Source organism: Ambystoma mexicanum, chromosome 9 (genome assembly GCF_040938575.1).
Source record: "Ambystoma mexicanum isolate Mex_15411 chromosome 9, UKY_AmexF1_1, whole genome shotgun sequence".
NCBI classification, from domain to species: Eukaryota; Metazoa; Chordata; class Amphibia; order Caudata; family Ambystomatidae; genus Ambystoma; species Ambystoma mexicanum.
The window spans coordinates 859,043,545-859,068,079 of NC_090931.1; the positions used below are offsets into that span (position 1 = coordinate 859,043,545).

At 45.1% G+C, this 24,535-nt stretch overlaps 1 protein-coding gene across 2 annotated transcripts in view; it reads right to left on the reverse strand.

Annotated features, from left to right (window-relative positions):
• Positions 1-24,535, reverse strand: part of ABCA12 (ATP binding cassette subfamily A member 12) — a 700,854-nt gene that overhangs the window by 74,666 nt on the left and 601,653 nt on the right. The window contains exons 47-51 of one of the 2 annotated variants that reach the window (XM_069615933.1): positions 18,695-18,866; positions 12,316-12,569; positions 9,489-9,702; positions 5,739-5,848; positions 3,878-4,046 (exon numbers count right to left, since the gene is read on the reverse strand). In XM_069615933.1, coding sequence (XP_069472034.1) covers positions 3,878-4,046; positions 5,739-5,848; positions 9,489-9,702; positions 12,316-12,569; positions 18,695-18,866 — 919 coding nt within the window. Of the gene's footprint in view, positions 1-3,863; positions 4,047-5,738; positions 5,849-9,488; positions 9,703-12,315; positions 12,570-18,694; positions 18,867-24,535 lie in introns of both variants that reach the window. The other variant, XM_069615934.1, reaches the window with a different exon arrangement.

Here is a 24,535-nt window from a genome sequence, read left to right on the forward strand (position 1 = left end):
TGGCCGTCTTCCAGAACAATCATCAGCAGAGCAGAAAGATGCAAGGATGGGCAACACCGGGGAAGTGGAAGAGGCGTGAGGGGGAGCCAAACAAAATAAGAAGGGCCAAGTGAGTGGCAGAAAAGGAAGATACACAATGCGAAGCCAGAAAGAAAGGTAGACTTCCCGGAGGACTTTTAGAGGAAGCCAACGTAGATGCTGGCCTTTGACAAGAAAGGGGCTAGCGGGTCTGCTGTGTGGAGGTCGTGACACACTCCCACCCCAACTAGCTAGTATGCAGTGCCACCTCCTAACCTTCACTTACTAAAACTCTTGATAGCATTGCCCTCCTCCATGGAGCGTCCGTTGATATCTTCCCTATCTAATATCCGAGTCATGCAAGTTTTTGATCAATTACCTGTTGACCTCCACCCTCTGCTGTTGTGTAAAGGTCGAGTGGAGCTGCAAAGGAAAGTGGCCCTTTTTCAATCGCTGCAAAGGACAGAATTCTGACCAAAGAGGCAGGCAGGGCCGCAATATGACTTCTGCTCTGTGGGCTTAATGGCTGAGGGGGCAGATAGTGCATCTACCATTCAGGTGCACGATACAGAGAAGGGGATATTTGCCTATCCCAAATCATGAGGCAGCCCCAGCCAATGAGAACAGGGACAGGGCTGCTATCTCGCTCCAGCCCACTTCAGGCCCCCCAGAGAACATGGGTCCAGGTGGAGGAACAGAGCAGCCTCCTGCCCCCCTGGAGGGGGTGGCAAGTTCATGCAGGTGATGTTTCCAGGCAGGAGGACAGCTTTCCTCTGCTCCCACTGCTTCAGGGGTTTGCCACCCAGTTCTCCCAGCCCTGCCACTAGGACGAACCCACAATCCATTGCTCTTGGCAATGGGCTGTGAGACCTCACAATCACTGGCTAGTGCCTCCCGCTTTTCTGCCTCTGGGAAGGCCTGGCCATCACAAGGCTTTCCTGGGAATGAGTGAGGTATGAAATTGAGCTCGTTGCTCTCCCCTCCCCAAGGTTTGTAAGTAACAGCCAGTACTGAGGCACTCTATAGTTCACTGTAATAGTGCATGTTTTTCTATAGCCTGTGCAGTCAGCTTCAGGCGCACTAAGAATTGATGTTATAACACAGGGTTGGTTACATGCTCTTAGACCGCCAGGTTTTTTTTGGCAGCGTTTTTTGCCAAATATTTTCGCTCGAAAAAACTCAGACATTTTTTATTTTTTATTTGGGGGGTTCCCCCCAAACCCTCCTTCCCTATTACATATTTTTCGATGCGTTTTTGCAGCCGAAACCTTTCGACAAAAAAAAAAAACTCTGCGAAAAAAAGCCTGGCAATCAACGTTGTGCCTCGCAGAGAAGACGTACCATCTTAACTAGTAAGTTTTAAAAGCGCGCCCCTTCACGCAGTCTGCATTACTCTTTAACCAAATACATGGTGACTTATATACTTCTTTGCCTAGCTGGAAAAGAAAGCGCGCAGAAGATGCTCCATAGCGACGCCAATACTCTGCGAAACTGCCAAATAAATAAAAGCATATGGTAGCACAGTGGTTCGAGCACCTGAAGATGAGATGTGTCTAACCTGCGGGTTGCAGGTTTTGATCCGAGCAGGATGACTGCTTCCAAAGTTGGCAAGAGGCAGCCCATTGGGCTTGCTAATCAGAACACCTATCTTTAGGCAGCCACACACAGTTTAGTACTTGCTGCATGCTATGTAACTAGAGTAACTCCTCCTCTCCCTTGCTGACTTCCTGGCTGACTCTGAAACTGCACTAGTTACCTGGCCACCCTCTGATCTCAGGCCCAGGTCCCCTCCCCCCCAGTCACACTCCTGCACTGCCTTACTGGCTGCTCCCGCACTTGGGGACTGTTTTTCTGTATCCCCACAGTCCCACCACCCGCGCATGACACCTGATGTCGGCACTTACCCATGCACTTGCCACCTGCTGGCCGTACTTTTACTTATTATTATTTATTTTCTTTCCCATGTACTACACTGCCTTGTCCCCCTCGCCCCCCTCGCACTTCTCCCCCTTCCCATGCACTTGCGCGATCTGACTGACACCTGGCCTAGTAGGATCGCTGTCTGTCTTCCCTCTGTTCCCCCTCCCTTGCCTCGTCGCGCCTTGAAACACTTGTGTATAGGCCTGTTATAAATGCCATATCATATCATCATATCATATTTCATATCATATCAAATATCACGTGTAGCAGTGCTGCTGAAATGTGCTTATTGCTGAGAACTAAGAGGCACCTGAATGGAAGCAGCGCCTCGCTCATTCTCCACCGAAAAAGACAACACAGCCATGAAGCAGAACAAGTGCAATGTTATATTGGCTAAGAACACACACCCACATACACTCGCCATACCATCTTCAGCCAAAAGAGGCGCCACTGATAGGTCAGAATCTCCCTACCCCTCCCAGACACATGTTACGGTAACCAATCAGTTGGCTTTTTCCGGACCTCCTTTTCGATCTGATGGGGAAGTGGGCCAGAGCAGCGCAGATTTGGATACACAATAACATCACTGACCACAAATAAGAGAGGTTCCAAATACTCCTCCCTGGCCCCCAAGCCTCCTGATTGGCTGCAGTACATTACACGGTGAACCTCCCAATTCTCGCCTACAATGACTAAACCTCTATGTCAGTGATATGTTCCGGGACCAGTCAAGGGTCATTTCCTGTGTACTTTGTAAACATTGGGAAGAACTGTGGGGTCGAATGATATGGCCCCCGTTTCCAATATCTGAGAGATTATATGCACCCCGCACATGTCATCAGTGATGTCAGAGGTGTGGCCATTCCTGACGTACATTTTAAACATTTGGAAGAAATGTGGCGTCAAAAGATGAGGTGTGTATACATGAGGGGTTAGTTGTACCCTGAAAATGTCATTCAGGAGGGCTAGTGTGCTGTCATCAGTGATGTCATTGGGCTGGCCCTTGACCACATTTTAAACATTGAGAAGAATTGCGGAGTCAAATGATGTGGCCCATGCTTGCTATTGCCATTTGTGAGTGGTTCTGTGTACGCTGCACGTGCCATTGGTGAGCCATCAAGGCTGTCATTGAAGTGGTCTTTTTATGACTACATTTGGAACACTTAGAATCACAAGATCTACTAACACATCTTGCCTGGTGGTGCCCAGATACAACCTAAAAAGCGCAGGTGGAACCAGCTTCCCGGTTCTAGCCGCCCAATTATGGAACACACTTCCAAAGGACATCAAATCTATTCAAACCTTTGAAAAATTCAGAAGTCACGTCATCACTTGGTTATTTACCAAAAACGAACACTACTTTCCTTACATTGACATCACTCTGCACTCCCATTCCCTTATGTATATATCTTTCTCCCTGTTACTTATCACATAGCATTCTATGCTCCCCACTTACCCTTGCCTAGCCTTTGTTATTTGAATGTATTATCTGCACTTTGTCTGTATAAACTGTATCATGTAACCATTATCTTCACCTTAAGTGCCCAGATACCCCTGGGTCAGGCACGCTATATAAATAAAATAAACAAACAAACAAACATTGGAAAGAACTTCGGAGTCAAATGATATGGTTGATAGGGGCTACACTTGGTTTGTCTGAATGGTCCTGGGTGCCCTGCACATGTCATTGCTGGTGTCATAGGTTATTTAATCAGCAATGTCATTGGTGATGTCTTTTGTGACGTGTATCTGTGATGCGTCTATTCTGGATAGGTAAGGTGCTTTACAGGTGGATTTATAGTTAGAATGATAAATGTAACATCTGTTCAACTGAAGGAGTTGCCTTCATAAACAGGGCCCTCTTTTTGTAGACACATGTGCAGGGTTGGGGAAAACATGCCCTCAGCAATCCCCTCCTCCATCACCTGGGCATGCTCACCACTTTGATCCGCTTCTCCGGGATGCCGTGGATCCTGGCGTAGTAATACATGTGCTCTTCCCCGGTGAGCAGATCGTCCAAGGCGTCCTCCTGCGGACAGTATCCAAAGGACGACCAATCCGAATAGGACGACCAATCCTTGTCACAGTCAAGGGCAGTCACCAGGTTTCTGTATCACAAACCAAGAACACCTTAGTGTACATCGAAGCAGCAGCCCTACCCATAGGCGCAGGCACTCAGAGAGGTCCAACATGAACACACATGCACATTCAAACCGACTCCACAACTAATGCCATGGGAGGATAGCTTGTCTCGGGAGGATAGCTCAGCGGCAACGTGCTCACCTTGGAAGCACACGTAGCAACACAGGTTCGATCACCGTGTCCGCGCTTAGAAACCCCTGGGTATTAAGCACATTATAAATAACCTATCATACCATACCAATGCACGGCTTGTGACGCAATTTTCCCCGTGACATTCCTTGGGATGAAAGGCACTGAGACAAAACCCCTCTATCCCCTAAACCCAAAACTCAACTTTTAGGAACCCCTATGCACTTCATTCTGCATTTAAGAATGCCATTCTGGGGATTCAGAATCCAGTGACGTCATTGCAGAATTTTCACCACATGCATTTTTCAGGGCAGAATATTAATCGCAAGGAACATAGGATAAATAATGTTCTTAAAACTGTACCGATAGTAAGCTTGCGACACGCGAAAATGTTTTGATGAGTGGCAGGTGGCTTTTGGGGTTAATGGCGTGCTGTGGGGCACCCCGTCCCCGCATTTTGCTGCTGCTCTGAATGACAATTCAAAAATGAAACATTTGGGGGTGAACGTTAATCAGGGGTACAACACACAGGACTGATGATCGGTTAGTTCTCGGAGCTGCACTTTACAAGTTCGTTCGTGAATTTAGAATTCTTCATACTGTTTGTGCACAGCGGGGTGGCATAGCCAAAGGATGCGCAGAACATTAAGAACTGAGGGCTCGTGGGCACTCTGGGACCAGAGCGAGCTCGTGTGAAATGCCGCATTTGCAGATCGCGTTCCAGGGCGCAGCACTTGCGCAATTCACCTGTAACTAAAACCACCTCATAGTTCCAAGTGGCACATGCCATCTGCCTGATAATGAGTTAAACCCCCTGAACTGCTAAGCAATTATGCATTCCTATGCAAAAAGGACGAGCTCACTTAGCACTTTTAAGCAATATCACCCAAACCTCCTGGGTTTGGGGCTTAAGAGCAGACTTAGGAGGGGGCAGTGAGGACCTTACATGGCAGACACTTCCCAATCAATGAACACTCGGGCACTTGCAATGCAAGACAGGGGATGCGCCAAAGGGGTCGTGGTAACACAATGTGAACAGATCTTGTGGAAAACATGGAGGCTGTGGATTTGGAGTGACGGAGAAGGGTCCCAAATGGCACTCGAAGGCATTAGTCCCTAAATATGCTTAGGAACACCTTTTTGGCTCATAGCACTCCACCCAGCAATATACATCAATATGTTTGCTTTTGGGTTTCGTAGCATGTCAGCTGTCACTTTGCACAGCCTTCCAGTGCACTTACCTGGGCCTAGTCAATTTCACTGCATTTCTAATTTGGTTACACAGTTAGCCCTTACATCAGTTACAGTGGCCACATTATGCTATTTTTAACTAACTCGCTAGTTTCTTGGTTGACTTCAACGTTTCGAATTGTGGTGTGGCGGGCAGCTGGTGAGGGGGGGTGCAGAGCCCCCGATAGCAGTGGGATAAAACGCCCCCCTAAGGAAGGGGCAGCAAGTTGTCAATGACAAATTCCTTCCTAATCCAACCCTCCGCCATTCCTAATTAGAAATGAAGGAATAAAACATACCCTGATTTATCCCGGATTTGTATTTTTCCTCTGGAAGGAAGGATATCTCCGGTGAGCATCTTAAACGTGGTTGTCTTGCCAGCTCCGTTCACGCCCAACAAACCAAAACACTGCAGGGGAAAAATGAGGCGTAAGCAGCTGCGGAAGGCAAGTTTGAAGTCCTGTTTCATTAAGGGCCCCCTGGAAGAACCTAGTGGCCCAACGAATAAAGGCGCAGGTGATGTTAACTATCTTGTTGTCAAGTAATTGAAATGCACTTAGTGATGCGAGGACATCCAACACTATCACACACTTTCAAGGTGAAGGGCTCATTTTGCCATTCCATATCACAGCATGAAAAACATTATTTTCACAAAGAGGAATTCTATTTACCATGAATGGGCCCACAGTCAGCATGCGATTCGTTTTTTGTCCTTTGCATCGTGGTGGATCAAAGCAGGTCACAGGGTTGTATCACAAAGGTTGTATACTAATTGACCTTTTCACAATTGACCTTGGGAGAATTGACCTTGGGAGAATTGACCTAATTTAGAAGGTCAATTAGGACATATATGCAGGGGGAAACCCCCCACAACCCCACCCAATCCAAAAATCCCTGCAACCCCCCAACCAATCCCCTTATATTATTTATAATCCAAAACCAACCCAATACATATATAAAATAACTAAAATAATATATAGGTCAATTGTGCAGAAGGTCAATTAGGACCACTATAATTAGATCCATTGTGCAAAAGGTCAATTGTAAAAGGTCACTTTGAGTAATACCATCATAAAAGGGGACAATCAGCATGAGTTGGAAACTAGCCATCACGCAGGCCATTTGGAGTTGATTTGGTGCTAGTCTACCCTCTGCGGAAAGAGACATATCTCTTCCGGTGTTGTGGATCTTGCGTAATCTAATACAATCATATAATATGGTTTATAAGTAATACAAAAAGTTGATTCTCCGTTGTCTACTGAATGGCGGCATTCATCAATGCCAGCAAATGTGTAGGCCCCGGAGTTTCAGCTCAGGAAGTCCCAGCAGTTCCACGTCTTTACTCCAATTGAATTTACTGGGTTGGTCCTTCCCATGCAGAAAATACATTAGAGCACTTCCCTCGATGCCTGGCCCCACCCTGACCTGCCTCCTCGAAAGAGGGTTCCCTTTCAACCTCCACCTCCTGCCTCCAACTCCCATGAGTGGGAGGTCATCCTCCTTGACCTCCTCAAACCCATGGTCACTTTGTCACTTACCTCATTTGCCTGATGCGGCTGCTCCTTTTCCTCTTCGCCTTGTGGATGTCGCTTCAGCGCCCCATCCCTTAACACTCCCTACCCACCCACACCTGCCCACCAACCGTACACGCACCCTTCTGGCACCTCTTGCAGCCATGCGGCCATTTGCCACTTTTTAAGCGCAGATCAGTAAGGAGCTGCATTACACTTGCAGTGTGGCAAATACATGTCACTGTACCAGCATCTAACCCACGATGCCATAGCCAGTGACTCAAGATGGCAACAGATCCAGACTCTTCCCACTTACTGCTGTGGAGGGGTGTCGAAGTAATAGGAGCATGCACAATCATTCCTTGGGTATCTGATATTGAGGTCAGTGAAATGCTCTCTTTCAGCAGCGCCAACCTTTATAAGTGATGAGGTACCAACAACGGTCTCATGTTTTCGGTTCAATCTGAGATGCTCCTGGCACCTTCTAATGCGTACTAAAGTAGATCTTTCTGAAGTGGTTTGTCTATGAAGCATTTACACCAGATCAAGTGAGTTTCATGTCTTGCACAATTGGCTGTTATTTCATTGTTGCACGTGGCCTAGGTGCTCTTGGATAGTTTGGCACTTCCTGAAAATCCATTTTTTTCTTTCCTTAGGTGTGTGTGTGTCTCCGGTACTTCGGATGTGGGAAACCGATAGAGAGTGCCTGATTTTGGCCAACGGCATGAAGAAGTGTTGGCTTCTTCTTCAATGTCAGTGCTAACGGGCCAAGAGGATAGCCCTGGGGCAATGCCCTTGTCTTGGAAGCAAGGCAGCACACAGCAACATAGGTTCGAATCCGGGTCCCATGCTTAGAGACTGGTCCCCAGTATTAAGCGTTAAGTGCATTATAAAAGATTAATTGTCACCGGATTTTTCTACTACGCGTCACGCGTGGACGACCACCATAGAGTCGGGAATGGGAATGGAAGGGCTTGCAGGTTGTGCTTGAGTTCAAGGGTGTTTGAAGGAGGAGCCAATGTGGGGTGGGGGTGGGCGGGGCAGGATTACGCTGCGATGTTCCATGGCCCCAGAGGAATATACTTTAACTCACATTTCACCTCTACTTCACAAGTCTCACTCTAACTATATCTTGGATGTGAACAAAGTAATATTTACAGAAAGTTTTGTAAATGAGTGTTGCATTGAGAATTACAATTGTATTTGTAGTGTGACGGAGACTGTATTTTTGGAATACGTCTGTAGCTTATGATTGGCATGTCCAATGTATGCAGACATCCCCTTTTTATCGGAGGTAGCCATAACTCTGTTTAATAACGGGTTTTTTCTCTCCGATTTCCTCTTTTTTGTGCCTGGCTTTTGTGCTGAATGTATTACACATGTCCTTTTTTGAGGATATCTTTCCAAACAGGATGTTATTGGTCATGTATGCAGTGCCTGATGGTTATGGATATTGTGCTGAATAGTATTACATGGTTGCTATATCGAGGGCATTAATCCCAGATTATTGTTTTTGGCCATGGTGTGGGTTGGTAATCAGTGCTTGGTGTCTATGCCGATTGTGCTATACGTTTTTATGCGTTTGCTATTTTAGGTGTATTATTCCGAATACAAAGCATACCGGCACCGTTGTTTCCAGAGTGGCACACTAGGGGTTTGCCTGCCGGAGCCGATTTGCCCATTAGGGTTGACCCTGCCGGGCACAGCTGCCATGGTAGGGAAGCAGTCACTGAAGCACCGCCACTGTTATCAACGGTGCCGGTGCTTCCGTGGTCCCCACTCCCATAGAGTACTCTATGGGAATGGGGATTAACAGAATTACTGGCACCAGGGTTGTAGTACCCCGATGTTACTGGGGAAGTCAGGTGCTGGTAATTCTTTACGGGTCTGGCATCAACCCACAGATATCAACGGCAAGGTTACTGCCGGACCCGTTAGGAGGCCCAATTGTTGTTTGTCATGGAGTGGTGAGCTTGCTGGCAGTGCTTGGCATGTTTGGCTGTTGTGCTGAATTGTATTCAAGCATGGTATTCTGCGTGAAACCAAGAAACACCTATGCAGCGAGACCCCATGAAGAAGATGCGGCTCTTCTGTGCTCGTCCTCAGCGTTTTATTTGCTGGGTCTTACATGGAGCTATGCATTCATTAGTGGTCTGACCGTGCTTTTCGCCAACTCACCAAGCATATTGGCAGCATCGGAAAACATGTTGAAACCTGTGACTTTATTTTCCTCTGAGGGGTATGAAGATCTGTCCCACCACAACCTTTCTGACTTTGCTGTTCTTTTCGCCATGTTATGTAAAGGGGTTGTTTTACATATTGCGCATAGTACAGGTAGTGAGCCTGCTTCTTTGTGCTCCAAATGTTTGTCAAAAAGAGAAACACAAAAAGGAAATGGATCTTTCCAGAAATCACACAGTTTCATCAAGTAAGGAAGTGACACAAGAAACACAGGTCTTCTAGTCCCACGAAATAGCTCAATTGCTTGGCGTAGTAGCGCCTCAAAAGACACAGGCAGGGTGCAAAGGCACGTCTCACCTCTCCTGGCCGTATGCCAACGGTCATGTCGTTCACCGCCACCACGTTCCTGCGGAGTTGGTGGTAGATCTTGGTGAGGCCATGGAGCTGCAGAAGGTCTGTGTCAGCCCTGCTGGATTCCACCCGCGTCCTCTCGGCCTGCACATCCTGGTCTTCCCCAAGGTTGCTTGCCACAGGCTGGATTCCTAAGATAAATGCGCCTTTCACAAAGCGCCTGCAGGGGAGAGAGGTGCTTAGGCTGTTGTTGTTTTACGGGCAAGTGCATTAAAATCAAAAGTATCACTAAATAACTTCTTCATGTGGAATGCTGCCAGTCCACACAGGGGTGGACCTACAACACAGTGGACACACAAGTATGAGTTGCAACTCTTGCCAGGGTTAGTATAAGGCCTGTGGGGGCTGAGAGCTTAACTGCAACTAAAAAGGGTGTCCTGAATGGAAGCATGGGGTGACCTCTAAGGTGTCAAGGCTAATTTCCTAATAAGCATACTAGTTGACATGCAGTCTCTGGAAAATATTGACCATTGCATGTCTTTTTCTCTTGCACAGTTTTACTGTTATAGCGCCCAACTCACTTCTTTATCCTAATCACACTATCAGAGCTATAGTGCACATCTCAACTCTCCAGCTACAATCACACCCACAGCGATAGGCTCCATGTCTTAAAATCGCGGCAGAAATGGTCATGTATACAAAATATCGCGGCAAAATTGCAGTGGTTTTGCTGCCACAATCATGTAAATGAGGCGGGGGACACCCCGGTAACACCTGGACCCATTATGCCATTTAATGGGGGTGGGTTTGCCCCGCAGTCCCCGCTCCCCTTAAATGCCTTAGTGGGGTATACCTTTAACGGGTCAAAGCACAGCATTTTTGCCGCGATTCTTTTTACCGGCGTCATTTTTGCCGCGATTATATTACCTGATACCCAGGGATATAGTGCTCGTTCACTTTTTGTAATACACTCAGGCTAATATTGCCTGACTCATTGCTTTCTGTTCCAAAGGATAGGGTGCCCAGTTTGCCAGCCATGGATATAGTGCCCAGCTCACTGTTGAGCAGTATAGTGCCCAGCCCACTATTCACTGATATAGTGCCCAGCCCGCTGTCCAGAGATGTACTGCCTGGCTCACTGTCCCACATCCCCATGTTTTTAAGGTGTATCAGGCGGTCCAGCCTCTCAGACTTCCCAGCTGTCTAAGGTCCAAAAGCTTTGTCAGACTTGCACGCTTCCCAGGACCCTCGGCTCTGTCAGCCGAGGGTCCTGGAAAACTCTGTCAGGCCTCTCAACTTTATTTAGCCCCTCTGCTTTCCTGGGGTCTGCTCTGGGTGCCAATGAAGAACTAACCCATATGTATTCTATAGATATGTTCCTCTAACCATTCCCTCTCGTCAATAGGTTTTATAGTTTTCCATGTAGGATGATGTTATAGATAACGTATATTGGGGTATAAAACCTCTGCGTAATCAAGTTTGTGTTTGAGTGTGCAACCATCAGTCTGATGTCTGCCAGTTTGCACTGCTTTATTAAATTGAGAATAAAGTATTACTTTGCCATATTCGTTGAGACTGTCTGGCTATTTGGTCAGAGATCTTTATTGGTAATCCCATTTAGCACAAGAGACGCTTCAAGGTGCTAAAGCACAATAACAATAGTCAAAGTGCTTCACCTAAAATAGGCAAACCCTTAAAATAAAAAAAATATAGCAAAAAAAACACAGAAGTCATGGTTGGACATTTGGGACTCATTCTGTCAAATTGACAGCAGTGTCAACCACTTGCAAAAAGGCACACACGCAGAATGTTCACCTTTCAGCGAATAGCAATGCAGCTAACAGGCCAAAGGAGTGAATAACACAGATGTTATTCATACACACATCTACCTCTATGCAAAATTATGACTTGTGCCCCACAATGTAACACTAAGGTGACACCTTTGAGCCAAAGCTTAAAAGAAGGAAAACACTTTACAAACTACAGAAAAAAGGTGGAATAAGGCAGGACGGGTAGGTAACAGTGGAGTAAATAAGTTTAAACATGTGAGGAAAACAAAACCATTGCAAAGAGTATTAAAAAAATAATATCTCAAAATAATTGCTAATTAAATAACGAGGGTGAAGGAAATGCAGTAGAACGTTCCCAGTTTACAAGTTAAATGTTGCCAATTTCGTACAACATTTTGCCAGGCTCAATCCATGCCTCATAAATCTGGTTATGGCCAGATAATCGTATTATATTGTATTATATTGATTTATATCGACATAAACATAAAATATTATTTCACCACTATGTTACTAAAGTGCTGACACTGGTGGCTCAGCATGTTGACCGGTGAAAACACTGGATGACAAATATTGAAAGTAGATAAAGCTGAATGAATACTTTGGGAAAGGAAACATAGAATCAGAAAGTAACTTGTTCAGTTTTGCACATTACATTTTTATCAGGTTTGAATTTGGCACGATAACAGTGTAGCGGATCGGCTGTGGGTTTTTGGAAACTGGTTTGTAAGGCCATGGGAAGTGAGTGTTTTGGTGGGTGTAGTGGAGAGGAAAGGAAATTGGGAAAAGGGGCTGTTTCTGCCTATCTTGAACTCAGTGCCGGAGCATCTTCGGTTAAAGTAAGTGTGCATTGTTACGTTTGATATTGTACCATTACATGTGCAATATAAACATAGTATACCATTTTACATTACATTTTCCATTCAAGATTATCACTATTCTGCATGTTCAATTCCACATTTTCACATGGTAAACTCTTAGAGGCAACCCTGCGCCCTGAGCAACGTCTACCCCCATCCCTGCAATGCAAGCAGTTGATATCCTACTTGATGTTCTGGAAGACACTGTTGAGGGACAGCAATCGTAGACCAAAGAAGAACACTCCTTGGCCAGCCAGGGAGACGAACATCCAGCCCAGGATGTCCATATCGAAGACGCTGATGGGGTAGTTGTAGCCGTAGGCAGAGTAGGAGTCGGCGATCACCTGCTGTTTGGAGAGCTCAATCAGCCCGTAGCCGAAGCAGAACTGGGGGAAGATCTTGAAGACGCTTTCAAGAGCGAAGGAGATATTCCTTAGATTCTGTCAGAGGGGAAAACAAGCAGTGCTGGTTATCCACAAATTGTACACAAATGCATTGATTTTAATTGGTAGATACAATTTTTCTTTTTACATGAAATACAGAAAAATAACTTTAAATTTCACTTCAAATTGAAGATTAAAGAATGGCAGAATAATATTAAGAAATGGACAATATATTAAACAGGCCAGCCTTCATGAATGCTCTTCGTTCGTGAAGTCACGTGATTTCTAGCTTTGGTCAAGAAAGTGGCACAGCCACTTATCCTGAAATGGCACACATTAGGTGTATTAAATGATGGTGAAAGTGTTGAGAGATAGATGAATACATCATTCATAGCGGTGGCCCCTCCCCTGCCTCTATACCGTAAAGATGAACAATGCTATGCACTGAGGCAACCATACTGACCTTATCCTGGAACAATACAAGAAGAAATGAACATGATGTAATTGAAGATGACAAGAGCAAGTGTCCTCACTGCCGAACTGACACACGAGAGTACAATAGACATGAAGCAGATATGCACTCACGATGAAGAAACACAGAAACTAGGTCAAATGTGCATTTAGACATGAAGAATATTACCTGCACCATATAGAAATGAAGAACATAACATAATCAATCTATAGGCTGAAACACAATACGAACGATATAGATATATAGCTTGTTAAGCATAGGAACGCAATGGTAATGAGTGGCCATCTTGAATAAAATGGACAGCGGAACTGTGCTAGAGTTAATGGGAAGCCTCAAAGAAGCCTCAGAGCTACAGGGAGACTCGACTTGCTGAATTAGCTGAAATACAGATCCATCAGGCCAGACAGGGCCTGTTTGGCGCCTTTCAAAGTTACTGCGAAAGAAGGGAGGTCTACATGGCTTCAAAGAGAACAGAAGATAATTCCCAAGCATAAGACATATTTTTCTTAGATTAAGTAGAGAACAAACAACCTTTCAAAGCCAGGTGCCCATTAATTGAAAGGTCAAAAGTACATGAGGAATGGATCAGTCAATTCTCCAGGAGCCAGAAGGGGCAGCAACACTCGTAGTAATATAAGCTAAAATCACAGTAAAAGTCAGGTACAATAGTTCCAAACCTGGTCTCCTCACACATGACCTTTAATTTAAAGACAGTGCCTATTTGTTAACTGCAGACACAGACGGGCACCTCCTCCACTCCCCATATATTTCCAGAACAAAAGAGGCCAGACAAGGCCAAGTATAAAGCTAGATGCCCTGGCCTGTGGCCTAGGAAACAAGGGATGGTTTCATATTTATTTAATTGGGAGAAGCAGTTCCTTATTGTCACTCCCCGAACCACTATTTCTGCTCATATGCTGATGACATGCCAAGTGTTCAAGGTTGGTAACATCAATGGCAACCAATCACATCACTCAATGTGATGCCACCCTGTAACTGTTGCATTGGCTAATCACCTGTTGCTAAAATGATGTCTTTCTTACCTTTATCAAATTAAGGGGTGGTCCAAGGTGGGGCCATCAGGTAGCTATAGCCAAAGAAACAACTAACCCATAAATGAAATATATGTAGACAATTCCCCTAACCAATCCCTCAACCCCATAGGTTTTTGCAACTCAGATTGTGGTATAATGTCAGAGTTCTTGGGACTTGTGTGCTTATTGCTGTCCCTGCTTTATATGGATTGTTAATAAAAACAGACATTGCCATTTATTTGGACTATTTCCGTTATTGGGTGCAGTATTTCCTGGCCTGCCAGTTACGCTTGCGCTAGAGTCTTCTGGTGGCCCATTACAAAAGAGACTTTCTTAGAAGCATGGAAGCCAAAATGCCAACGACATACTTCCGACCCAATATTATCAAAAACTTTGAAAATATTCCAGACATGAGACCAGTCAAGAGTGGTATTTGGTGGATTACAGAAGAAATACCTAAATATTTTGACACACAATTGAAGGATTATACATGTAAGCTAGAGTAATACACCAGAAACTTTATGGCTTTCCTACACAAGCTGGAGATGACAGAATGGACTAGCAATTACTTGCTATTAGCAGATGATGTGAGAGCCCTGTATACCTCGATTAAATTCTTGTTAGCTGACACATCAGTTTAACATTATTTATACTATGAAATGCTTCAAGAAATGCTTCTATTTACTTTGACTTACAATATTTTAATTTTAAGGGTAACAATACCAGTTACCAAATTTGAGTAGCAATGGGGGCTAGATATGCCCCCATGCTAGCTAATCTTTTAATGGGCCAGCATGAAATAATACATGCCCTGGCACCAAGCAGCTCACGATTAGAAAAGATATGTATTAATATGGAGACGATACATAGATGATATTTCAGTAAAATAGACTGGTGAGGAAGGGCAACTAGCTGAGTTTGCAGCCAAGCTTAACAACAATCTATTTTATTATCAGAGATTTGGATGCATAAACGGAAAGAACAGTTCTCCCCTATCTATTCAAAAAAGACCAGAATTAGGCAGATGCAGTTTAATAATCAAGAGTAATTATTTTCGTTTTTTGGACTCCTCATGGGGCACTGTGTAATATGAAAGGAGGCCAAGGAGTGCAGGAGGCATCTTCTGAAGATAAGGGCTTTTTTAAGGTGACACTAAGGTACAAAAGGTAGGAAGACAAGTGGCAGCAGAGCACTGGGCATCCATCACCCAGGTAAGCTCAGACCAACTGTCCCAACTGTAGCATGAACACAGAGACAGAATATTCACATAAAGACTCCAGAGCATAACACACAACCGTCACTCACCCAACGTTCCATGCACACAGGCAGGCAAGATACAACATGTTGCTCAATACCGTTCTACTACCTTGCAGGTGGAGCGGGCTCTCAGGGGTTGGAAATGGGCCCCAGAAGGGGTGACATATGTCACCCGAGCTCTTTCCTTAGTGGTGCCACTGATTGCCAGGAGTGCAAGTGACCTGAATTTAGAGGCTGCACAGAGTGGTTTCAGGGTGTGAGGTAGTGATGAGAGTGGGAAGAATGGGTGACTGAGTATGTATGTATTTAGGTGTTGCGTTTACCTCTTAATGTAGTGGGAGATCGCCAGATTTAGAGGGAGGAGAGTGTGGCAGGGTCGGTTGGGGCGTGGGTAAGAACAAGGCAGATTCACACTCTTGGCCAGTGATCTTTGGTAGGGATGTACATTTCATTTACTTTTAGAAAAAAAGTGTACACTGTCAAATTGCTATAGTTAAATGTTGTCCATTAAGAAGTTGACATAATCTGTATAACCTGTATATATTTTCTTTCTCTTGTACAAAAGGTCTCTTTATGAGCCAAGCATCTTTCATTCTGCCTTGGAGCCCGCTACTGACCTCTAAGCAGTGTTATCATGCCTTTTCCGGGATCCGGTGGACTGCAGCTTCCGTCTAGGACTCCAGGAACTAGAATCGGGCTGCGATAGGCCCATAGGTGCATGGTTGCTGCAGTGGGTTGACAGCACATTCCAAGAAGAGGGCACTGATCGCTCTGCTCGCTACACCATGTGGGACATCTCTACATTCCCAGCTTCTTTGATTCAAGATAGCTACAGCCCCACAAACTCAACGGTGGCCATGCAATATGAAAGGGTTTACCTAGCCAATCCTCGGCACATTATCGTGAAATACAGGTGAGCCCATAGACCTCTCCATTAGGAATTGACCCTCCATTTAAAGAAAACCTTTGAATGGAGGTTCAAAGGTTTTCTTTGAACCTCCATTCAAGAGAAAGAGGACTGGCTTTATTGTGTCTATGTTCAGATACTACTTTGGCTTGAAGACAACAGTCCTCTTCACAAACCACTGGCCCCAAGTGGACCCATCATTAGTTGATCTTGAAACATTTGTGTATAGGCACGTTACAAATGCCATATCATATCATATCATATCTTGTGGCTTCTATAATGCACCTGTTTGTATTTGCTGATCAGTACAAGGGTTCATAATAAGACAAATGGGTAAAGTCGCTCAAGACAAGAGGGCTCAGCTGCTCATATCCTGGTCTGATGCTCTTGAGAGACAACCATTGGAAACACTTGCAAACTCAAAGTAAGTTCTACCCCCCGGTTCTGTGCTCACGCCATTGGCTACCAGTTCAGAAGCAGATTATTTTCAAATCCCTCTGTATTGTCGAGCGAGCCTATTGTGGAGTGGGAGCTGAATTTGTGCAGGACAAATGTCAGCACTATCAACCTGGTCGTCCGCTGAGATTATGGGATGCGCGGCTCCTGGTCATCCCTTGTTTTCGGCGGGATTGGATGGGTAGGTGCTCCTTTTCGGTCGCAGCGGGCAAACTGTGGAACACTTTGCCTCTGTCTATCCGGGCAACTACCGACCACCTTACCTCTTGCCGACTCTTAAAGACCCTACTGTTCTAGGTCCCCCTGTTACTGATGTTCCCCTAGCGCCATGATGCCCTTGGCAAATGTGCGCTTTATAAAAACCACTAGCATAACATAACATAGAACACACAACGCCTCTTACTCATACTGAAAAACAAACAGAACACAGGTTCTGACTCAATCCTCGGGTCAACGGGCACAGGGAGTATTGTAGATTGTGGGTCGTAATCAAGGCCTCAAGAGTAAAATATATGTTTATTTCCTTGGCAGAAAGAGGTGGGTCATGAGAGGGTGGTGGTGATCTACAGGGAGCTGACTGTTCCAGTGAGAAGTCGCTGTTGAAGGCTGGTACTGTTCGGGCTGGTTGCTAAGGGTATTTGTTCTAATGATCGACTGTTTGAATCCCTGCTCAGTGTCTGGAGGCATCCATATCCACCTGTCTGACTTGCCATGTTACAGTCCTCTGGAATAGATTCAATACAATGTAAAAAGTTGCACTATTTAGACTGCAGTGCTTTGCATGCAATACTCAACTTACTATAGGGGTTGTGGTGTCCAGGTATGTGTGTTGGGCAAGGATATCAACAACAGTAGCTAATGGTGTTAATGGTAATGAACAAGTCGAGTCGAGACAGACGTACATTCAGAAATCCAAGAACAGGTCCTTGGAGGTTCCGTCTAGCAGGTACTTCCATGAGAATTAAGCAAATGTACCCAGCATGCAAGGGATTGATTTGCCCATTGCCTTAAGTGAGACGCTAAACCAGGGGGCAAGCTCTAAAAGGGTGTGTGTGCTTAATAGTAATGAGTGTGGCCTACAGGGGTCACCATCTGGCCCAAACAATGGACAATGAGACCTCGCAAACATGTGCATTGGGTCACCGAGCATGGTCTCAGAAGATACTGTTTGCATGCAGTCTGCAAATTGTACATTAACCTTTCTGTGGTTGTAAATAAATCCACTCTCTAACTCAGTTTGAAACAATTCAATCATTGAGTAAATCACCCTCGTCCTGTACCTAAAACCACCTATGAGAAAAGGGGGACAAATAGCACCAATTTGGTTTCTTGGAAATTAGGATAAAATGAAATAGAATATGTAGAACAAAAGAATGGCACAGAGGTTTAGATCTGAAGTATGTCTGTGTCAGTGATTTACACATGAAACCCGACTAAGCATTTAATGCACACTGGGCTATCTGCTCATTTCGTTTGTCCCAGCACTCACCCCACCAGTAAAATGTCTGTAAACCAAAAGCCATATGTTAAATGTTAAAGGTATTTGTACCGCGCACCGTCACCAACGGAGTTGGTTCCCAGGCACTCTGGCGGATCTGCAAATGAGAAGGCGGGATAGGTTAGTAAGGTGAAGAAGGAATAGGATAGTGAGAGGGGTGTTGTACTGTTGGCAGCTTCAGCTCAGTATACACTGTGTGCTGTGCTTTGTTGCGAGTATCGGGTCGATGTCAGTGCTCGTGTGCTGTTGGTGCGGCTTATGTGTTGTTGCGGTGTGGTGAAGTGCATATATACTCCATTGGAAAGTGGCAGCTCATTGGTGTGAGGCTTGTGCGTAAGTCAATGTTTCATTTTCTTAAATGCTTCACAGAGCTTGTAAATCAATCACTCCGTCCTCCTTGCTTACAGCAAATCTCCTGAAGTGCACTTGCAGACTAAAGACGAATGCACAAGAGAAATCGCATAGGCTGTTTAAGGGCTCCAAGCGAGTCCAGGCTCAGGAGTACTTTTTGGAGACTGCTGGGGCTCCGTCCCGGCCCACTTAAAGCCTTGCACTTACCGCAGCATCTGTGGCATTCAGCGATGTGTCCTGACCAAGGAAATCAACAACAGTAGCTGAGATGATGGTGTTTATGCCAATGAATAAGTTGATGCAGACGTAAACAATGAAAGCCATGCCAAGATTCTTGAAGGTTCCAGCTAGCAGGTACATCCATGCGAACGTCGCAAACCTGCCAAAAGGAAGAAAATAACCATCAGAGATTGAAAACTGCAGGTTCATGTTATCACCACCAGAAGGGTAATGTCTTTGATTCATTCCTTCCCACCTAGCTTACCTAGACTATGTTTGCAGCTGCTGCTGCGGCATCTAAGATAATGCACATCGGAACCGGCTTTAGTTCAGAGCAGGCCGGGCGACCACACGGGGTGCCATTAGAGCTGCAGGGTGCCATTATCCCCCCGCCACACCAGCTCGGGAGAGTCTTACAATGGCTCCATGTGATGGCATAGTGGGAGAAGGCGGGGCAAGTGCCCTTTTGTTATGAAATAACACTGCTTTTATATTGTTATTAAATGCACCAGCGGCAGCGGGGTGCATTTAATAACAATATGGTGCTGATGCAAATGCATCAGCACCCGATTGAGATGATTATCTCCCCGCTCTGACGCGGGAGCGAGGCAGCAGTTTTCATTCGAATAGGGCACTAATGCATCAGCATGAGTGCCCTATTCCAGTGATTAACTCCTTGCTCAGGCGCCAGAGCAGGGATTTAAAAAGAAAATGTGCACCCACCTACCTCCACCTCATTGACCAGCAAAGTGGAGGGAGCTGGGGGCGCCACATTTTTCTTAAACCGCCCAGGGCGCTGCAGCCGCGAAGACCGGCACTGATTCACATCATAGACACTTAAAACTATGGAGTCAGAAGAGACCCCCACGTTGCAGGAATACTCATTCTGCTAATATACTCACTACTGCCTCAGCACTTTGCTCGAGGCAATGTAGGGGAGACTGTTCCAATCTGATCTCGTAGTTAGCTGCTTTAAACCGTATCATGTTTTTCCTACTATAGAACCTGAATTTAACTGTGTTCCAGTTTTAAAACATTCCTTTCTGCATTGACCTTAGTTGCCTTCAATAAAGCATTCCATTTGTGCTCATTACTTCTGTTTAAATACGTTTGTTTCCTGTTTTCTGTCACCTTGCATTATATAAACAATGATTCTTTTTTTTCTCGCATTTAGGGCATGCTCTTTTGGTTTTCTATACGTCCCTTGGTTCTAAAAGAGGGGGTGTCTTAAATAGTGGCGTGTGGCCTATAGGCATCACCAACTGGCCCAAACAATACACAATGAGACCTTGCAAACATCTGCTTTGAGCCACTCAGCATGGTCTCAGTAGATATTGTTTGCATCCATTTTGCAAACTGCACATTAACATCGCCTGGAGACTGCCTCTGGGTGGTAGCGGTGTGCGGTATAAATCAACATAACATCTCTGTGGGTTGTAAATAAATTCTCTCTCTGATTCAGTTCAAAACAATCAATCAGTGAGTAAATCACCCTCGTCCTGTAAATTAATCACCTCTGAGAAAAGGGGGACAAACAGCACCAATTTGGTTTCCTGGCAATTTTTATAAATTCAAATAGAATGCACGTCTTTGTTTCCCAGGGCAATACCCATTCAAATACATTCTGATTTCATTATTTAGCATCATTAATACAACCCTTGTGCCACAGAGCTGCGGTGAACGCGCTATGCAATTAACATGGGGGCTTAGCTTCTCAAATGTAACCAGTGACATTAACCATTTACAAGGAAAGTGGACAGAACCTGCACTGGCAAAACCAACAGTTGAGGCTTTCATGTAGGCATGGGACAGGTATTTTCCAGCCACTGCCATAATGGCATATTAAGATAGCATATGCAGGAAAATGGTTTGCATAGCCGGGCTTGGGGTGTCAGTGCCTGGCAATACTATCTAATACCGTTGGCTTTGCCAATGTTTTTTTTTAACTGGACTTCCTGGCAAGAAGCAGATGCAAGGACAACATATTGCTTGTAAATCTAGAGCCTCATGGCATACTTGGTGAAGGCATTTTTTATATATCCATGACATCGCTTACAGCTGCAATTAGGCATGAACTCATAGACAACTGCTTAGAAAGAGCACTACAAGGCCCTATAGAGCTCAACATTCTATGTGAATGTGTGATAGACCTAGCACACAGCGTTCCCAGAAAGTGGTGTTTTGGGGGGTTAGAGGCAGCTTGTGGGCGGGAATGTCCACTGGAATGAGCATGGCAAAGGGCTGTCAACGTGTGAGTAAAAAGCCGAACACCACCCACAGGCTGTGTATCCCTCCTCACATCCCAGCTCCTTCCCATCTGTACTGCTGCAATGCAATAGTTTCGGTGCATAGGCAGCGTTTACACCGCTACCTAGCAGTCACAGCAAAAAAGCACATCCTCCTGTTCTGCCTGAGGTGGGTAGTGCAGGTCCACAACACCACACAAGGAGGCAGAGGGTGGTTATATCGAGTTTCAAGCGGACCCTCAACAAAAGGGGGTTAACCCTTTAAATTTGAACAATAGAGCCTGTGACTCCAAAGCTGTTTCTTTTTATGTAAGTGGGGAAGACACTTCATGCCATCGTCATCTTTCAGAGACTTTGATTGGACAAAATCATTACTTCAGCGGGTAGAGAAATACATATTTTAATCTTCAGTACACAATTAATACAAACATATTTTTCAATAATAATGATAATCCAAAAGTGCTTAAAAAACTAATCTGCTACTCGATGTCTCGATAGGCATATTGGATTCCGAGTAGTATTGTATAAAACACCTTCAGTAGAGAGCAAGTTTTATCGTAGCTCACGCATTAAAGAGTCTTGTGTCGTGCAAATTCACAAAGGACATACCAAGTTCACCACTCATCCACTTCAATCCCATTCATACCGTTCCCATTCTCAATTATTCATGTTCATTCACAAAGCATACATAAAAACCAAACAGGGTTAAAAAAAAGCCCAACATGTTTCTTTCCTAATCTTTTCTGGGTTCAATTCCACAGAAATTCATCAGGGGCAGCAAAGGTTGTGGTGTTTATACAAATGCGGGTTTTAGTACCACATTAGCTGGCCTAACCACACAATAACATTAATGATCCATTGGGGTTTTAAGGCATTCAAATCGTCTGATCCTGAAAAAGATGTAGCAAAGGCTACCTGAGGTGTCTTCCCCTTACACGGAAGTACTTCCGTGGTCAATCGTGCCGGACTTCTCTGGATAGCCGCGCTAGAGTTATTTCTTTCCAGGCAGGTACTGAGAATGGATTTTCTTTATTGTGTTCCTAATTGAGCTGTGTCCGGTGCTTGTCCCGAGATTGGTCAGTATAAATGTTCACCAGGACGGTGTTAGGCATCAAGGAGGGTTGTCCTCAAGGGTACAAGTCCAGCTCTCTCCACAAGTGGTATCTCGAATTTGGAGTTGCAAGCGGATTAGTGGCGTTAAGCAAATGCTACATGCAGTGATGAAGCAATATGTAGCAGTAGATTCCGTTACAAGGCCCTATAGAGCTCAACATTCTATGTGAATGTGTGATAGACTTAGCACACAGCATTCCCAGAAAGCGGTGTTTTGGGGGTTTAGAGGCAGCTAGTGGGCGGGAATGTCCGCTGGGATGAGCATGGCAATGGGCTCTCACAGTGTGGGTAAAAAGCTGAACACCACCCACAGGCTGTGTATCCCTCCTCACATCCTAGCTCCCTCCTATCTGTACTGCTGCAATGCAATAGTTTTGGCGTATAGGCAGCGTTTACACCGCCACCTAGCAGCCACAGCTAAAAAAGCACATCCTCCTGTTCTGCCTGAGGTGGGTAGTGCAGGTCCAAAATGGACATAACACTGCTTTTAAATATGCAGTGATAATGGTGAGCACCCTGTGCGCCACTATCACAGTGCAAATTGCTGGACGCGCTGCACCCTTGCCTTCATGCTGGACATCATAGCAACCAGCTCTTTAGGCATCTTCCTGGAGTGTGGACTGCTTTGCAAATGCGCCACATTTTATCAAGCAGCAGAGCACCACGATCCAAGAGGAGCACTGATTCACAGAACGTTATCCTATGGGATTGCGCCATTATAAACTGCTTCTGTGAATCAGGCCTTTAAGCTGCTCCGTATGCGCTGTTGAGTCAGGAATGGAAATGGGGGTTGATATGGACCGGCACTCCCGAACGTGGTATTTTTACAGAATGTGTGGGCTGTATTTTTCAAGGTTTTGCGAGCCTTCAATGTCGATCAGAACTCAAAAAACCTCTTACAATAAAAAACCTCTTCCAATAAATTATTAAACAGCATTTTAAAAATAGTCTTCTTTATGTACTGAAAGTAATGCTCCCATCACACTGTGACCACCTTTCAAAGAGGGGACTTAGAAATGAAAGGCAAGTTGACTGTTTACAACAATGCACTCCAAAATCAAGCCTGGTTAATGAGGAACGCTGCCACGCTTTTGACGCTTTTGACGTCACCCGTCATTGCTTGCACTACCCCACCCGCAGCCCTGAGCTCTGGGGAAGACCAGACTCGCTGTCGCGGTTTGACAGGCTTTGGGCCTGATTTACAAAGTGTTCTTGAATGGGATTGCAACACTGTGAAACGCTTTTGTAAATAAGACCCTTCACTTGCGGAGCTGGGCACCCTGTGCCCAACACTAAATCAGGGCCAGCAGGGGTGTTGCTATGTCTGGAAAAGACGCGGGGCTACGCTAATGTCAGGACTGGCGGGACTGGGGGCTAGCTAGCCTTTTGGTTGTAGATCTGGAGATTCTTGCTGGGGCTACAACCAAAAGACCAGGGGCGATAGGCCCTTTATCCACGCCCTAGCAACGCCCCTGAGGGCCAGAGTCTGACAAAGGTTTCTCATATTCATTGTTGCAGCCATGAGCTGCTTCATTTCTCAAACCTACAAATGGTCTTCTATGCAAGTAACAAAAGCTCTGTTTACAAAAAGACTATTGGGTTCAGTAGGAACTACATATTTGCATTGCAAAGTTTTTTTTCCCCACGTGCCTCTTGGACTGTAACCAACTCACACTGTAAGATGCTCTGCACTGCTAAGCCTTAACGTTCTAAGTAACTCTTGTGTAAATATCGTGGAAATTATCTTGGAAATATTTTGTAAGTATGTTTGAATGATTTGTTGTATTCTGCATATAATGTCACTGTAACCTCAAGAAATGCGCCCAGATGCCTTTGGGCCAGGCGCGCTATACAAATAAAAAAAATACAAATAAAATACAAATACAAAGTGTGGTAGGGGTAATTTATGCTTCTTACCGAAAGTAAAACGTGCAATTTACATCTCCTGCAGTATTGCACTTGCAAATGTTTCTGATTCTCACAGAAAGAGCAAATTACCAGATGCAAATCGAGGGAAATTAAATTTGACACAGGACACAGAAAAGTGGACAGTAAAATCAAACTTTGGAGGAATTGAACCACGCAAAAGGTAAACCATCTAAATGTTCCTCTGCTGATTTTCCCTGGTGCCAAATCGGATTTATGTCAGATCGGAATACGGGAAAACAGCAATAGAGGGTGATTTGCTTGTTTAATGTGACACAGGATTTTGCATTTGGCTTTACAGAGGCATGACCTTCGTTTGGATGGCCTCGCCGTTTTCACTTCTCCAGACAGACCCCCTTCTCATATGCAAGGCACATGTTAATGGAAGTAAATAGAACTCTTCCTAGTGCAAATTGTGCAAACACAGTGCAGTATGGGCGCATGCATACTCACTTTGAGCGGATACAAATACTAGCTTTTGCAGCTGTCCTTGCAGACAAAAGCTAGTTTTGTGAATTGGGCCCGATGGGTTTTGCTGATAGTT